The 18,965-nt window shown below is 38.0% G+C and overlaps 1 protein-coding gene across 1 annotated transcript in view; it reads left to right on the top strand.

The window, feature by feature from the left end:
• The window catches only part of CPNE8 (copine 8), a 203,509-nt gene that overhangs the window by 57,850 nt on the left and 126,694 nt on the right, over nt 1–18,965 (top strand). The window contains exon 5 of the mRNA XM_080812527.1: nt 4,037–4,076. Coding sequence (XP_080668653.1) covers nt 4,037–4,076 — 40 coding nt within the window. The remainder of the gene's footprint in view (nt 1–4,036; nt 4,077–18,965) is intronic.

Raw genomic sequence — 18,965 nt, 5'->3', positions numbered from 1 at the left:
TATCTATTTATTCATTAGTATACCCAGTTATAATTGGTTTTTAAATTTTGTCTTAGCAGTGTGTTATCCCTAGGAAGAAGTATTGATTGTAGGATATTTGGAAAGTAAAAGCAGGATAAAATAGGCAATAAAACCATTTGTAACCTCACCCTGCATCTCCCGGAGAGCTAGAGTGATGCTCTAGTGCATTTATGACAATATGTCTGCTTGAGGCGACAGTGATGCTGAAGAATACAGTAGTCCAAATTGGCCAACAGACAGATGTAAATGGTTTTCAGAATTGTTTTATTTAATCTGCCCATTGATTTACTAAAATTCTAAAAAAAACAATTGAAAAGAAACTGAAAATGTGCGATGTAAAGAATTGCCTATTATGGAAGATTTGAAAAATGGTTTTCAGGCTCCTTTTTAAATTTTTCAATGCTGATTGAAAATTGTAATGACAGAGAAAGAGAGGGAGAGAAAGAATAAATATGTCTTCCTGTCACAACTGGGCCAAATTCCTATAAGTCCTGATGAATCCATAGTAATTATTGTAACTGTAGTATGCCTGAGATACGTATTTAAGATTAGTTTATCAACTATGAATTTTAAAATTCTCCTGCCTTTTTTATTTGATGTGTACCTCTTCATTTAAGAGACATGGTCTCTGTCATCATGCTATGTATGGATCACAGATAAAGTCATAAACGTTAGCATCTATTTATTTTGTTATGATTATCACACTGATAATAGTATCTGTACCTCATATATCAACTTTTTTGGTCCCAGTTGAAAACTATGATTGGCAGAACAGCTGCACAAAAATATCTTTGAGCAAGAGGTGTGGGTAGTCACATCACTCTATAACATGAGCTGGAGGATAGGAGAAACGAGATAGAATCGTTTTCACTCTTGTTCTTCCACGTAGACTGCAACAGCAACAAGGTAGTTAGGAGTCTAGATTTGACTTACCTAGCAAATTATTTTTTTTCTTGATAAATCAAATGGTGATAATTGTAGAATGTATAATGTTATTTGAGGAAAGTAAGTTTTTAAAAATTTCTTCCCAATACTGTTAATTCCAGTTTTTCTCATTGGTTAAGGACTCACTTAACAATGTCGAGTTCTGAGTTTGAGAGTTTGCAGTCACTTTTGTTCACTAGAACCACCTTATTTTGTTGATCGTACGTACTTTTCACCTTAAAACTTTAATCTCGGGGCGCCTGGGTGGCTCAGAGGGTTAAGCCTCTGCCTTTGGTTCAGGTCATGATCCCAGGGTCGGGGGATGGAGACCCGCATCGGGCTCTCTTCTCAGTCAGCAGGGACCCTGCTCTGCACACCTCCCTCCCCCACCCCCGGCCCTGCCTGCTTCTCTGCCTACTTGTGATCTCTGTCAAGTGAATAAATAAAATCTTTTTTAAAAAAACTTTAATCTCAAACTTACTTCAAAACTCTTCACTTCCTCTTTCCTCAGAACTCTTGTTTTAGCTACTTGCAGGAGAGCAGGGGCTGAAGAGGGAACGGTTGATGAGCTGGGAGGGGGAGGTATGGGTCTCGTCTCTTCTGAAGAATCCAGACCTAAAGGTAGCACAAGCCGCACATTCTGCTTGTTCCTCAGTTCTCAGAAGGCATTTCTTAGGGCTGTCACCTGACATTGTCTTTTATTGGCAGCCACAGGCTGGACTTGTGGGCAGGTTCTGTAGCTCAGCAGCCTCCGACTGGGAAACTGGACGGGGCTGTCTACTCCTTCTTCAGGCACCTCAGACACTGGAGTTCATCTTTTAGGCTTTGGGGAGTGGAAGGAACCCCTTCTTACTGCCCAAGAAGTAGGATCCTAGCCTGTCACTTTTATGACAGGCTTTGTGGAGAAGGGTCTGACTCTAATGAGAGTGACTCTTCAGCACCTCTGAGCCAAGCATAAAGGGATATACTTAGCATCTTTGGTTTTCAGTTGGGGCCTTCGTTGGAATTTCAGAAGTACAGGAAAGACTCTAGTCAACATCTGTTACCTCTAATTGCAAACATGATCCTTAGGATCCACTTCAGTACTCTGGTAATAATATTTCAGTACCAGCTTTGAGTTTACAAAATTGGCATGAGTAAATTTAGGCAGTGGGAGGCACCTTCTTAGGGGTAAACTACTTAGCTTCCTGCTTTCCATATAATCTCTTCTCCTTAGTGAAAGTATGGCACTATACACATATGCACACACACACATTTTAACTATTTAGGATGTAGTGTTTACATCTGACCCCTCTGGGTGAGACCCAGAGTGGTCTGGATACTTTTAGAAAAGTTAGAAGGAAAATTCTATGAAAGGAAAACTCATGATAATTTCAGATGTATTATAATCCAGTGTATTAACCTAAAGCCCTCAGAAGTACCTGTAAATTGCATATTTTTGAGATATTAGCATTAAAAAAGCTTTGTTAAAGGCAATGAAAAGGGATTGTATTTGCTGATACTTAAATGCTTTGTGGTGAAAACATAAACTCCTTTTCTTTTCTCTTCTTTTAACAGAACTGAACACAGCATGTTATTTCTCCCAGGTCCACAGTATACCCTTTAGAGAAAACAGTTTCTGATTCTTGGGAAGAAGCCAGCACAGCGTGGTTATTTTCACCTTTGATATGGCTGTAGTTGGTGATTTCAATCTTACTCTTAAAAAATATTTTTTGTGCTAACATCTGTAGGTTTTCAGTAGATGTTGGCCAATTAGCTGATTGAAACTTCTAGGTTACAGCTGTTTAGGGTGATCAGAGTGCCCTGATGGGAAGGAGAGTAATCTGTCATTCTTCCCAGGCAGGTATTTTTGCGTCACACAGTTATGAAGCCAGTCTGTGGTGAACGTACTTTGCTAAGGAGTCCGTGAACCTCTGCCAGGATTGGCACATTCTGTGAACTCTTTCTCAGCCTTGTATTGATTGAGATGCCTTGTTTCAATGTAAAAACATTCTTGTTATGTGAGAGCGAAGACTTTAATTAACCTTAAAAAAAAAAGGCAGTTAAATTTTGGTAGGAGGCTGTGCACAAAGGAGTGTGAGAGGAGTATGTTTTGGGAGAAAACTCTGGAGCCAATACAAATGTTTTCCTACTTAAGACTTCAGTGACTTGAGGTTGTCTTAACTGTTAGCGATCTTACTTTTTCTACAAATTCTTTAAAATGAGGAGCTAAAGTGATAGTGAGTGATGTTTTCCTAGGCTCTTTCTAGGAAATCATTTATTTCCAGTACCAACTGGTCAAAAACAGGACGGAAAATAGTCCCATATGAATGCATTTCTGTTTCTGTAAAATACGTGGTTTCCCTAAGTCCACTGAGTGGGGAAAAGTAATGTCTCATTACTTTAGCTGAATTTCAGTTAATGGTCGTATTTAAAATACTAAATAAAAAAAAACCAAAAAGACAGCCTGTTAATCAGCACCTGCTTATTTTTTAATGGTATCCAGTGGAGAGGAATTGCAGTTGGGGAATTTTGAGCAGTGTTAGAATTCTGTTGATTCACACACAAGAGAAGTCTTTTTGTTTTGTTTTATTTTGTTTTTATTTTTAAACTTTTTAGACAGTGATACCAAAGAAAAGTTTTTAAAACATTTTTTAATTTTTTATTTGACAGAGAGAGATCACAGGTAGGCAGAGAGGTGGGGCGGGGGGCGGGGGGGGGGAGCAGGCTTCCTGCTGAGCATAGAGCCCCATGTGGGGCTCTATTCCAGGACCCTGAGATCATGACCTGAGCTGAAGGCAGAGGCTTAATCCACTGAGCCACCCAGGTGCCCCAAAAGAGCAGTTTTAGACTTTCTTATCAAGCGGCAGAATTGTTGACTGAAAATACCAGGACCTCTACTTAGGTTGTGGAAATTAAAAGACCCAGAGCTTGTGAATTCTACCACTGGCATATCTGTGACAGATTAAAAGAAACTTCTAAATTTGCTAGTTTTTCATGATTGCTTTGATTGATATGATTTATATTATTTATGTTTTTTTGTAAGATACCAATATTTTTCTGTAGCTCTCTTTTGTGGAAATAATTTGAGTTTTCTGTTTTAATCTTTTAGGTATGACGTTGATTCCAAGAGCCCCAACCTGTCCAAACATGTAAGTTTATACTTTATGTTTTTATGATGATTCCATAATAGAAATTGTAATATCATTATTTATGATTAATATTATGTTGTTACATTAACATTAAAGGTATGTGTCCCTAACTTTTCACGTAATAATTGTCATAGAAAATAAATAACATTTCCAAGGACCCTAGAATAACATTTGGAGGAACATATTAAAGCAAATATGCCTTTCATAGGTAAAATGGATTAATCTTGTTTATTATTTACGTATCTATTTTTTAAAGAAATGTCGCCAGTTCCTTGGAACTGGAGTTGGATCCAAGTTGGAGCTGGATCAGGTTAAGCAAGATGAAATAGTGAGCCTGTGTCATTTGGAGAGGCTTCACTTCTGAGACGATGAGCAGTTCTTGGGTGTAGGCAGAGTGATTTGCTAATTCTGCTGTCCTTGTGGTCCATTCGTTAAACCATATTTTCTAAGTGCCTCCTCATGCTGGCAATCATGTCAGTTTCTGAGGGTACAGTACGAACAAGATAGACATATAGAGTCTATCCTCAAGGTCGCCTACAGTCTCCTTTTTTTTTCCCTTTGGGTCCTGATTATCCCTCCATCTATCCACTGCTCTTATCTCAAGAGCTCTACTCCCCAGGCTACAACTGTTCCCTGGAGACATTCCCAGGTCCAGGAGCAGCAAAGGGATCAGAAGGAGGCAGAGGTCTGGAGGGAGGGATGAGGGCGAGATTCTCTGGCCAAGCATTGATGATGATCTGGTCATCCTGTTTATTGAACTGTGGGAATGGAGTTAGTCCAAACTAGGAGGAAGGGCTGTACGGGATCTGAAAACAGCATTCTGAAGAGAGTTTAACCAGGTTCCAAGTGGCTTCCGAGTACATGGATGTGGAACTGGCAGCCATGTCAAGGTTAAGAGGTGAGAGGGTTAGGGTTAGGGTTAGGGTCATAGTTGTGCCCAGAGGGTCAGGGGGATAATTTTCATGTCTCCATTGTTGTAGCCTATTGATTAGAATAGATGGAGATATATATATATATATATAAAATTTCCAGTATAATTTGGAGAGGGATAATGTCATGATTCACAGAAGAGAAGACACATGAGAAGTTATCATGGGCAAAGAGGGTGATTTGGGGAAACTGGAAAGCTGGTAAAAATAGAGGTAAAAATCACTATTTACTGTTCTTGTCCTTTGTTGTAAGGAAGCTGTGTATTTATTTTGTTATGAAGCATAAAGCAGAATCACTGAAGAAGCATTCAAAGAAAAGTCTTTACTTTTTTTTTTTTTAAAGATTTTATTTTATTTTTTATTTATTTGAGAGCAAGAGAGAGAGAGAGCACGAGTGAGCGAGCACACATTGTGGGGGAAGGGCAGCGGGAGAGGGAGAAGCAGACTCCCCACTGAGCAGAAAGTCAGGTTGATGTGGGGCTTGATCCCAGCACCCGGAGATCATGACCTGAGCCGAAGGCAGATGCCTAATTCACTGAGCCACCCAGCACCCCCCCCCCCCAAGAATAATCTTTCTGACTGACTTTTCTAGAAATTGAAAACAAATACTGTAGTAAGCTCATTACTCCCCATGAGTACAGTTCACTGCAGTTGCCATGCCGCCTTCCTGCCCCTCGTAAGATTTATAGCATTGTGGCTGGACATTTAAAACTTATTTGCATAACAAATTGGAATCGTATTGTAAGTTTTCCAAATTTCACTGGTAGAATCAGAAAAAGAATTCCATTTTCTAGTCAAAGTTTCATTGCAAGGAAAGAAAATGCATTCATTTACCTCACATGGAGGTGGTTAATATTAAAGAAATTTAAGAGCAACTCATAAACGTGATGTGTGGCTTGCCCTTACAGGAAATGCAGCTGGAAACAGGTGTGTGGATGGGGACCGAGATAGCTGTTTTCTCGATTTTTCTCCCTCTGAGGCCACATATTCTTTCCCTTATAGCTCTTCTCTGAGCTTCCGTTTCTCTCCGAAGACCAAGTCTCTCTGATTTTTCATCTTCGTGTACATAAGAAAAGTGAACTCCCTAAACCCTGAGGGGGCATAGACTTTCAAGTGCCCTGAATTGCAATTTTTATGTTTCTCAGTTCAGACTACTTTTTTAGAGGGCATGATAACTGGGCAGTTAAGGACATTCCCATGGGGTTGGATATTTTGAGGGTAAGTGGGAAGGTGGGTAACATGCGGTCCTTATCAGTGTCATTGCTTTGAGTCCAGGGCAGAGAGTAGTATGTAGGATAGGAGAGTACCTCAAACATGATTATATTTTCCTTAATAATCTGCAATTATTATTATATAAGATATGTATATATATATCTCTTAAAATTTTTCTTTTGCAGAATAGCTTTTTATATTTTTCCACACGAAACACTTCATATCTTCCTCCTGATATCTTGACTGTGCTTCACCCTCATGCTATCTCCTCTATCACCTTCTTCTCACTGTAGTTCTTTTCAAAACAGCCTAGGTTTTTACCATCTTCCTTTACTGTGTTCTGGTTTTCATTTCTGCTTGAACTATTCTGACATAGGTTAGAGAAAAATTTTGTGGCTTCACTTTCCACTTTACTTGAATTCCCCATTATTTTGGGACGAAATTGACTGCCCTGTTCTGGAAATCCTCATCTCCTCTGACTTCCACAGAAATGCCTCCCTTGTGGAGACGCCTGGATGGCTCAGTTGGTTGAGCATCCAACTCTTGATTTGGCTCAGGTCATTATCTCCAGGTTGTGAGATGGAGCCCTGCGTTGTGCTCCCTGCTCAGTGGGGAGTCTGCTTTTCTCCCTCTTTTTCCCTCTCCCTCTACTCCTCCTCCTGTGCAAGCTCGCTCTCTCTCAAAAAAAAAAAAAAAAAGAAAGAAAGAAAGAAAGAAAGAAAAGTAAATGTGTCTCTTGCTTCTTTTCCTACCTCAGTGTTTACTCATCATCTATCTTTTTTTTAGTTTCTCTTCCTCTTCCCGTCCTCTAATACTAGTGTTTCTCCTGGTTTGGTTTTTAGCTTTCATCTCTTACTGTATCAGCTCTCGTTGGGAGATCTCAGTCATTTCCATTCCTTACCCCGATAACTCCCAAGTATCTGTCCCTCTGCATACCTCAGCAAATACAAGTTTCCAGCTGCTTGTTAGATATTGCCTGGTAGATACTCTGCAGAAGCCTAAAACTCAGATACAACAAAAATGTATGACCTTTTCCAGGTTTGCTCCTCTGCTTGTATTATCTATTGCCAGAATTATCAACAGTGTACTACTTTGGAAACTTGATTGTGTGTTCATCGCTTTCTGTCTCACATACGACATCCTGTGTGTGACCAAATCCTGTTCATTCTGATGAAGTATGATTTCTCTTCTGCCTTCTTCCTTTCTTACTATTACTTAATCCAGACTCATCACCTTTCTCTTAATCTGTTGCATGTCTCCCTATAGTTCTCGTGTTTTGTATTACCTCACATTTTAATGTATTCTTTACATTACTCCCTATGTTATATGTCTTAAATATATTTAGTAAGCAATACAAATTTGTTAATAATTGCGTGAGCTTGTAAATAGATGAAGCATGTTAGAAGAGTGAGGAAATGTGTTTTTGAATTGTTACAAGAATTGTTGGAGATTATTGTCTTGAATTTCTGTTAGAAATTAACAACAAAAGCCCTTCCTAAAAGGACAGATTTTAGGTGGAAGAGCATAGAACTCATTCAACCCAAAAAGAGTTCAGGAGGCATTTAGATCAGAGGAGCCAATAAACAAACTAGGTCTACTCCCTGAGGATACAATTGTTTCAAAGTGTGGTTGTCTACCTGCCAGTTTTGCAAAGTGAAATAAAAACTGGAACCTTTTAGGAGAGACTGCAAAGTGCCTGGGCTTGCATGTGGAGAACAGGCACACCTTTCACAAAGGGCATTTGGTAGCAAGATAGACTCCTTGAGTCAACAATAAGAAAATCTTTTTTTTTTTCCCCCATTCTTATATCTGATAAGTTTGGCAGAAACCCCTTCCAGGATGACTTTATTTGATTTCAGTACATAAGGGTCTTAGATCAAATTCTTTTTTTTTTTTTTTTAAAGATTTTATTTATTTATTTGTCAGATAGAGAGAGAGCGGGGATCGAGAGAGCGAGCACAGGCAGACAGAGTGGCAGGCAGAGGCAGAGGGAGAAGCAGGCTCCCCGCTGAGCAAGGAGCCCGATGTGGGACTCGATCCCAGGACGCTGTGATCATGACCTGAGCCGAAGGCAGCCGCTTAACCAACTGAGCCACCCAGGCGCCCCTCTTAGATCAAATTCTTAAATTTTTGGAACTAGTGGGGAAAATGGAGATATAATATAGAGTTTTACCTTAGATTTCTAACTTTGCAGATGAATACAAAGTGAGTGGATAAAGGATCAGTAAGTATCCTTTTAACTGATTTTACTAGTGGAGAAAAAGTTCTTAGTGGAGAAACATTATGCTGCAGGCTGACTTATGGAAACCAGGGACAATTTCCTTTGCAGGATTTATCCACTTTATGATCCTCTAAGGAAATTAATGAAATATTATCACCCCTGAAGTGTTAGATCCTGTGAACAGAATCTGGCATTTTGAATTCCAGCTTTGTTCTCTAAGTGCTGTTGAACCCACTCATCTTAATGCCATTAGCACAACTACATAGCATACTTTCATTTGCATAATTTAATTGCACCAGCCAATCATTAATGAAAAGATTAATAACAGGGCCATAACTGGTGAATCTAGGATTCTGCTTGGTGTTCTAGGCCAGATGACATCAAAACTGTACTTCGTGTACTAAATTTTCATACCCACCAGGCAATCCAAAATGTATTTATTCATTTGGTTGATTTCAGAAGGTACCCACTAAAATTTTTGTTTTAGACATGTTAATGGATCACTGGATTATTTTGGCCACAAAATACCAGCCTTTAGTGAAGATGTGTATCTTCTTTAATACATTTTCGAAGTATCATCTATAGAAGCTTCCATATGTAGATGAGTTGTATTTGAATATTTCATTTGAAAGATAATTGTTTGAACCAAGAAGTGCATTTTCTCATAGGAAAAGATTTATAGGGGCACCTGGGTGGCTCAGTGGTTTAAAGCCGCTGCCTTCAGCTCAGGTCATGATCCCAGCGTCCTGGGATGGAGCCCTGCATCGGGCTCTCTGCTCAGCAGGGAGCCTGCTTCCTGCTTCCTCCCTTCTCTTTCTGCCTGCCTCTCTGCCTACTTGTGATCTGTCTGTCAAATAAATAAATAAAATCTTTAAAAAAAAAAAAGATTTATAAATGGGGCATGATTTTTTTTTTCATTAGAAGAAAAGCCAAATTTTTTTTTTAAAAGATTTTATTTATTTATTTGACAGACAGAGATCCCGAGTAGGCAGAGGGGCAGGCAGAGAGAGGGGGAAGCAGGCTCCCTGCTGAGCAGAGAGCCTGATGCGGGGCTCGATCCCAGGACCCTGGGATCATGACCGGAGCCGAAGGCAGAGGCTTTAACCCACTGAGCCACCCAGGCGCCCCAAGAAAAGCTAATTTAACCCATATATAACTGAACTGAATTCTAATGTAATTGTCATAAAATCAGGCAAGTAATGAATGTGTTTCATGTGCTGTTCAAGTGCTGAGGAATGTTGCAGTGTATAAGACAAACAAGGTCCCTGTCCTAAAACAGCTTACACTTTGGAATTGGGGAAGTGGAGTGGGCAGATTTACTAAATAGAAACAAATGCAAAATGATTAAGATATCTTTATACACTGTAAGCTCTTGATACTGAGAGAGAGTGGCCAATGAAGAACGCTAGCTAGAAACTTTGGTTTCCCTCATCCAGGCAGTGAGAATTTGGACCAGTTCTCATCCTGGGCATACTTAAGAAAGAGAAGGAAGGAACTATTGAAAATCTTGAGGAGGAACATTCTAGGCAAAAGGAACAGCAGTGCAAGGATCTTAAGTCAAGAAAGAACTTGGAATGTTGATGTGACTGAACGATAGCTACCATCTGTAGAGTACTGTGAATCATGAGAGTGGAATGAAATCGTTAGAAAAAGTACACAGAATTTAGATGAGGCAGAGATCTGTAGGTCAAGTCTTGCAAAAAAAATTCTTTTTAATGGATTTTGCTGGAGAATGATGTAATCTGATTTATATATTTAAATAAGGTGGCAGCTAAAGTGGAGGATGGGGTTAGGAAGTGGAGGATGGGGTTAGGAGGTAAGACTGGAATTAAGGAGACTTTAGAGGAGGTCGTTGAGAGGACATGAACACTGGTTGACCCATGAGCTCGACCTGGTTCCTCCCTCCCCTGACCTGCGCACTGTCCTGTTTCAAGGATGTAGCCTTGAGAGAGTAATGTATTGTTGAGACCATCTGGACTGAATATATGACTGAACCCTATTAAGGCCTCTATAAAAAAGTCTTAAGATTCTGTCAGGCAGGAGATTGTGGAGATCTGATCACCTTAGAGATCACCTTGGAGATAGTGAAGATACATTCACTTTGGAGCCACCCAAGACAAGCCTCATATTCCCTTGGTTATTAAACTTGCCACCAACTAGTCTGGAGTGGCCTGCTTTTTTCTTCAGTCTTTCCTTGATCTCCATGTATGGGGGCCAGTTTTAGATTTCACCTGGGGAATCCCCCTGATGGTAAACCAAAAGGACTTGTTGTAAGACTGCTATAATTTGACTAGATGAACAGTATTTGGTGGGAATAACCCTCGAAGGGCTAAGAGGTGGTCAGATTTTGGTGATGTGATTGCTGATGAATTGGATGTCCAGCGAGAATTTAAGAGAAGTTAGAATGACTCCTAGGTTATTGGCGAGAGCCACAGGATAAATGGTGTTTAGTTTATTGCAAGGAGCACTTGCAATGAGAGGATGAGAGGAGGATGAGATTGAGGATGAGATTGGGGGAGGGTGGGGAGGATGAGACTGAGGTTGTGGGATGAAGATAAAGAACTCAGCTGTCAGGGTTAGATTATGTTTTTTGAGACCCTAGTAAGCATCCATCTGGAAATACTGACTAGGCCATGTCTGGAAAATAGATAGCTTTGGGAACCATTGGCCTATAGAGTTGAAACTCAGTAAATTTACCTATTATATTAATATGTATTAATATGTACAATATTAATATACATAATTATATTAAATTATATATTATATCTACCTACCTACCTGTCTATATATGAAAAAAATATATAAATGGAGAAGAGAATAGAACAGAAACTAGAAACTTAGGTGAACTGAAGCATTTAGAAACTTAGGGGAAGAACTATTAGCCAGAATTATCATTTTTAGAAGCTAGTTAGGACATGTCACTTTCCAATTCAAACCCTCCAAAAGGTTATCTACACTCTCTACTCATGATGGAATTCACAGTCCTTCAGGGGCCCCTGATTCCCTCCTCTCTTTTTGCATTCTCTTCCTTGCTCATTCTGCACCAGCCCCCCTGGCCATCTTGCTTTTCCTTGAACACCTCAAGCATATTCTTGTTTGAGATTTTGTTTTTGCCTTTTCTCCAACCTTGAATGCTTTCGTGCCAAATACTCAGTGTCATTCTTTTTCTCACATTATTTAGATTTCTACTAAATTGTCACCTACTGAGAAGCCTTTTCAATAATAACTTTCTTTTTCTGTGTAAACATACTTTCCAGTCCTCAGTAGATGATGAGAACTAGCCTTAAAAGCATATTCAAGCTAAAGTATTTATGACTGATGTTTTATAAATGGATTATGTTTCTGTTTGCATTTTTAGTAGGTCTTGTGAATCTTAGACGTTAAGACAGATAAGGATAATGCCTGAGGTAGGTTTGATGACAATATCTTTAGCACTCATTAACTTATATTAGGTGTGATTGTTGGCATTGCTAAACTGGCCCTTATTCGGGCAGGATTCAGTATTTAATAATGATGTTGACTGATAGTATTACATTACATTTAATATTATTATCTAATATCTAATTCTCTAATAATGCTATAATATACTTTATATTATTTAATAGCAATATGTAGTAAGTTTTCTCATTATTTGCCCTGTCAGTTGTCTCACCATGATTACTGGCAGTGAGAATATTTAACTTACTTTCTGTAAACATATTACATTTCTCACTTCTTTGTTGATGAGAATTAATATTCTATGTAAACTGATGTGCCCCCAAAAGGTAAATATTTTCCATAGATTTGTTTTTTCTTTGAATAGTATAGCTTTATTTTTTAATCTCTATATAATATGGTTTGCAATGACTAAATGATATATGTTGTGGATAATTTTTAAAAATTGGTTAATTTAGATCAATGACCCTCCACTCATCATTGAAAGCTTTTATTTTCATTCAGTGACTTAAAGCTGCTTTCGTTTGGACTCTTAGCAAACAAAGACTATTTTGAAAAAAAGCCTTTGTGGTGGGGGGCAGAAATAATACATTGAGCTTTCGAGTATAATTTTGAAATTATATTTTGACTTAACCACTGATGTATAAGTTTAGGAATTTTATTAATCTCTTGGAGGTAGATTAGTATTTTTGATTTGTAGATGGATCCATCCATTAAAAAAAAAAATTCCTGCTTTAAGAAAAGTTGTATTATTATGTTAAAATGTGACACATTGTTTCTACTAAAATATTGAGTCCAGTTGTTTCATATTGAGTTTGCCTTATTTCCAAAATAGCATAGAGATGTGCTAACAACCATAAAGAAAGTGGAAGTCATTAGTGGAGCACAGAAGCACCATGTTGGATTATTATAAATGATTGCCAAATTAGAATATAGTGCATGACATAACTAAGTCACACCTCAGTCTTTATAGTGGATGTGATTAGTATGAATTAATTAAATACGAAGAAAGTCAGCAATATTAACAGGGAGTACCAGCAATAAACTAGGTAATGCTGACTATAAAATTTCACAGGTAATACATGTTTCCTCGTCAGTTTTTTTTTTACAATGGTCACAATATTGTAAAAGCAAAAAATTTTGTATCACTTAATTTCTCTTGCTCTTACTAGTTTAGTTAGTGTGAATGTGCCTAAATCAGTTAAATGATCACAAAATGGGTACAAGCAATAAAAGGAGGTAAATAATGAGTCTGCCTTATCAAGGAATAGAATGATTAGCTATTGAACAGTTGACTGCACTCAATTACTGTTCTTTGTCATAACTTAGCTCTCAGTAAGTCTGTTTAATGTCTTTTAATCTAAATTATCTATTAATTTGAGATATCATATTTTCAGATCCTTCTTGATCCCTTCATAAAACACTTACAGATTACCTTTGTAGACTTTTGAGGGGAAATATTCCACACTCTTGAATGCTTATGAAATTGTTGATGATGAAGCTAATGATCAACTATGGTTGATTTGCTTTATGAGAGTATAGAAATGAAAAATCTCACTTACCTTTAATGCCATTATTTTAAAAATGTTCTTTTATATATGTATGTTTATGTGCATACTACTTAACATGTTAAGATGAGTTGGTATATAAGATGCTTTGTATTTTATAGTCACACTTAAAATGAGCATTTGAATTGGCCATGAGTGTAAAGGGGATATGAAATAATTTATGCAAGTAATTATAGTATCTGCAAATCTAATGGCAAGGGATAAATTTTGAGTATATAGTAATATCCTTTTAACCCCAGAAGTAGGGAGGAGAAGAAAAGCATATCTTTATTAAATGCTTAACATGTTCCAAGCATCTGTTCTAAGTGCTTTGCATACATTATCTGCATATACTGTCTTATTAAATGCTTTGCATATGTCTCATTTGGTCCTCTCAACAACTTAATAGGTAGGTATTATTTATTATGTCAGTTTTATAGATCAAGATACCGAGACATAGAGTTGTTAGTAAAACATATTAATCAGTGGTCATTTGTAAGACTTACATTAGGAAGTGGTTCAGCCAGCATATAAACATAAGCAATATAGACACTCACTCTTAAGGAATATGTTATGGTTATATATAACTATATAACTATATATAATATATATAATATATAATATATATATATAATATAGTTCTCACTCTTAAGGAATATGTTATACCGCTTTGCTAAATGAATAAGTAAATGTATGCATGTATACATGTATGTAAAAGGTCTTTTAAAAAGGATATATCAGAGTTAATACTAATACCTAGCAAGCAAACAAATAAGCCAAAAAACAAAACCAGTTCCTTTATTGCAAAGCAAACTACCTTATTAATATTTGTGAAATTATTAAAGTACATAGCATTAATGTAACTTTTATGAATGTAAATAAGTAGCTAGCCACAGTATAATACAAAGTGTAGATAGAGGACTTGATCAGTAAAAAATGGTCTGAAGAAATAATGAAGTAGTAAGTTTGAAGGAGTTAGAATATTATGCTCAAGTGTGCAGTTAAAGATTACATTCTCCTGAATATTAAAAAGAAAAGAAGAGAAATACAGTTGACCCTTGAACAACATGGGGGTTAGAAGTGCCAACCCCCACACAGTTGAAAATCTGTGTATAACTTTTGACTTCCCCCAAAACTTAGCAGCTAATAACCTTCTGTTGTTGGGAAGCCCTACTGATAACATAATCAATTAATACGTATTTTGTAGATTATATTCATTATATACTGTGTTCTTAAAGTAAGTTAGAGAAAAGAATATGTTATTAAGCAAATCATAAGAAAGAGAAAATAAATTTATAGTACTATGCTGTGTTTATTGAAAAAATCCAAAGCACAGTTTAAACCTGTGTTGTTCAAGAATCAACTGTGTTTTTGTATAATAATCAGCTAGAATCTGATGGTAGAGCAATGCTTCCTTGGATTTTGAGCTGCTAGAATCTGATGGTAGAGCAATGCTTCCTTGGATTTTGAGCTGCGTTATATTAATAATAAAATTAGATTTAGGTAGTTATGGGAATAATCCATAAACTCCCTTTGATGGATTGGTAACTTTTTTGAACTACCTATGCAAGGCAAAACTCATATTATTGTTATAAGGCCTGTGTGCTATGCTTTCTGCTCTTTTCTTGTCCCCTTTACTTTGTATTGCTAGGTCCTTCAGCTTTAACAACAGCATACTGCCTTCAAGGTCATATTTGGATACTCTTAAAGAGTGGTAGAACTTACACTGTATACTAACAACATGGTTTATGTACATTTAAGTAGATTTCAAAACTAAGTTCTATCTGTGTATTATTTAGATTATAAAATAATTATTAACTGATTTGACAAGTATTTATTAATCTCTTGGTCATTTTGGGGAAAGCCCAATTGTGAATGCGATTGAATAAATTGAAACATTTCTCAACTGCCACACACTATAAACTGGATTTGGTCTATGTGTGTGTGAAAGCTGTGGAAACACCTCTGGATTTATTCCTGGAAATTCTTTTATGATGTAATTATAATGACTCATCAGCTGGAACATACCACCACAGTAAGAAACAATAAAGCAGTTTGTGTTCAATGTAACTTTTATTTCTGTCTTTAACTACAGATGAAAATATCTAAAAATATGTGTTAAAGGACGTGTATTCTATTACTGTATTGGGTAAAATGCGTAGAAAATGTGAGGCATTGAGATGACTAAAAAAGAGACTCAGTAGAAATTTCCAGTGCAAGGCGTAGTTGCCAATTTCTGTATGCCAATTTTTCCACTGTGAGTGGTAAATGTGTTGCTCCCTAGGGAACACATAAACACAGACAGAATAAAACAACTACAAAAATGCCATAAATATTTAGGGGCAAAGTGTGCAATAACTTGAGATAATATATAGAGATGCATACCATATCTTTTGGGTACACATTTTATTGATTTTATTATTTTAATTTCCCTTTTGTTCAGCAATGGTGATATATGTGTGTTCTCTGTTTGGTAGTATTTCTATCCTTATATGGATATGCTCAATGTCTAGTATTGTTTTCTTGAGGAATGACAGCATAGAACAGCTTATAGCATGCACAGCTACCTATCAGTATCTATATAGAAGAATTCTAGGGGTGCCTGGGTGGCTCAGTGGGTTAAGCCTCTGCCTTCAGCCCAGGTCATGATCTCAGGGTCCTGGGATCGAGCCCCACATCGGGCTCTCGGCTCAGCGGGGAGCCTGCTTCCCCGTCTCCCTCTGCCTGCTGCTCTGCCTACTTGTGATCTCTCTTCCTCTGTCAAATAAATAAATAAAATATTAAAAAAAAAAAAAAGAATTCTAGAATCCCTGTGTGTTTTTCACTGCTGATTCAGAAGAACAATGATCTGTTCCAAATCTTTAGTATTCAGCACTGACTCTCTGCCATGAGACTTAGAGAAAATTTAGGTTTTTTAACCCATGAACATATCTGTAAAGTCTGTTTTGAAATTGGAAAGTTATTAAGGATTTTAAATATTAGGGAATTTAAATATATCAAGGCTTTGCCTAAAGTACTTTTTACCTACTTGGAAGCAAAATTGAAAATGATTTTGAACTTTCATGACGATATTGTAACGGAACTAATGTGAGTTTGCTCTTTGGTGAGTCACAGATACACCAAGTGGAGTTGTCCCAGAAAGGAAATTTGATTTGCAGCAAATGAGGAGGTCATGGGGAGTGACTCTAAAGCTGTAACTCTCCAAGCAAGAGCAAGGATGGATGAGTTCCTTTTATTTAGGGTTCTGGTGAATATTTAGAAAGGGGAACCTTGTCATATATAGAGGAGGGCTTAGGGTTGCATATGTACCTTAAGGAAACATGCCTATACATACATTGTGTGTTATGTTAGTGAGGCTTGGGCTCCTCCTTGGGGGTATTTCAGCATTATAATGATGGAGAGGTTACTGTCCTTCACTACATGGTCCATTTGCACATGTGTGAGTCCTTGGTTAAGCTCAAGCTGGTCTGGGTGGTCTGGGCCTCCAGAGCTCTTCACCAGGGCAGTCATTAAAGCTTGAGGAGTAGTTTCGATTTCCATCAGGGGATGCTATGCCTGTTGGGTCTTTTTGGCTTGCATTAAGTAAGAGATAAGCTAGAAAGAATTTAAGTAAAAATGTGGGACAAAGCTCAGTGAGTACAAGCAGGTGAGCAGTAAAGGTCAGGTCCTGGGTTTAGCTGGTGACGTCATTCTGTAAGCCATCAAGTTTCAGATCTAGAGTAATTTTCTGTCTGTCTCTTCCTATCTCCATTGTACTCCCTGCACACCCCCTGCTGATGTAGGAAAGACGTTAGGGTTCGAAGCTGACAGCCAAGAAGGAATTCTTGAGATGTCTTCGGTGCAGAAAGGTGATTTTATTGAAGCACAGGGACAGGACCTGTGGGCAGAAAGAGCTGCACTGGGGTCATGAACAGTGGCTCATTACGTATTTTCAAGTTGGGAGGGGATCAGAGATAGCGTAAGTCTCTAAGGAATTTTGAAAGCAAGGTTTCCAGGACCTTGAGGAGGCTGGCCATTGTTGGGAAAAGGTCATTTATTGCTGTCTACTAAAACCTGAGTCATGAGACCCTTCAGATGTATATCAGTGGGTCATATGCTTGGTAGATGACTGCCAACATGTATCTTGGAGGTAGATAAAGGAAGTTTCCAAAGGAATTTGTACATGTTAAAGTAGACTTATAGGATCCTGGGGTCCGGCTGAGATTGCCCTTTGCCCTTAGCAGAGTATTAACATGGAGACAGCTGAGTCCCTAGAGGAATGTCATTCTGCCTGTTTTAAGGACTTGTCAGTGGGGCTGTAAGTAGTAAAGAAATTTAATAATTTTTCTTCTGCCTTTGTTTCCCGCATCACCTCCATGTGCAAGTATAGTTTACACCAAATCCTGTCACTTTTCTCTGCACTGTTTCCTACAACTGTAGTTTGGGCCTTAACACTTGGCTTCTTTAATAACAATACGAGTCTTCTGATCCATCCAGCTTCCAGATTTTTCCTCATCCATTTTGCACACTAGTACCTGAGTAATCTTCTGAATGAAGCAAGGGAGAGAGGTTCTTGTCTCACGGAATCAAAGAATGAATCTCGCAGGCAAAGGAGAGGGAGCAAAACTGATGAGAGTTTTATTAAGCAAGGATACAGGAAAAGCTCTCAGGAGTGAGAGGGGTCTCCACCAGGTTGCCAGTAAGGGCTTTTCATCTCTGGCCTTTTATTATTAGGACTTTGCCAGGAAACTTGCTGGTGGTTAGATCCATGGCCTGGAAACAGACATGATGCTTGTACATCGTGTGAGAGTTTTTGTTTTTGTGACCTCCATGATGTATAGACACATGTTGCTAGGTCTGGTTAATCTTTATAGTGAACTTTTCCTTTGAGGCCTGATTCGTTTTTGTGGTTATTTTTTATTTTCTGTGGTTACAGTGTGATTATTAGAAAAACGTTTTAGCCCTAGCAGCTGAGATAAGGTAGTGTAAATTTTCCTGATCTCTGTCTTTTTTAAAATGTCTCGATGTCTGCATGCCTCAGATGCCTTCAGAGCTAGTTGGGGCCCCCATTGTTTCCCTACCTAAAGTCCTGTCCTTTACCTGTTCATGAATGTACCATTGCAGTGGTATCCCTGCATTGCTATAAGGCCTCCAGTTGCTTCTGATTATCCTAAGGCAACTCTTTCGTGTGTTTGTTTTTGCCCGGCCAACCGGACCTTTCTGGGTTTTCATCTTCAGTTCTGCCCTTTACGTGAGGCCTACTCTTTTCTCATTACATTCTTGCCTTATCTGTTCTCTAGGACTATGTCAGGGAGGAAAGATAATACTCCCTCTACCCTTACAGGTTCTTAGCCGACAACCCTGTAATGAAAAAAATTAACAGGAGAAAAACAAATGAAAATTTATTAACATGGTATACCTTCTGTAAAATTCCAGGAAAAACTGAATAACTCCCTGAAAGGGTCCAAACCTTATACCATCTCTAGCCAAAGACAAAAGATGCTGGTGAGTGGGGAACCAGTTATAGGAGGTTTTCAGGCAAAGCATATTGAAGAGGGCATGGTTT

The sequence above is a fragment of the Martes martes genome (genome assembly GCF_963455335.1).
Source record: "Martes martes genome assembly, chromosome: 8".
NCBI classification, from domain to species: Eukaryota; Metazoa; Chordata; class Mammalia; order Carnivora; family Mustelidae; genus Martes; species Martes martes.
The sequence above is the reverse complement of the archived record's forward strand: the minus strand, read 5'-3'. Positions and strand labels throughout refer to the sequence as shown.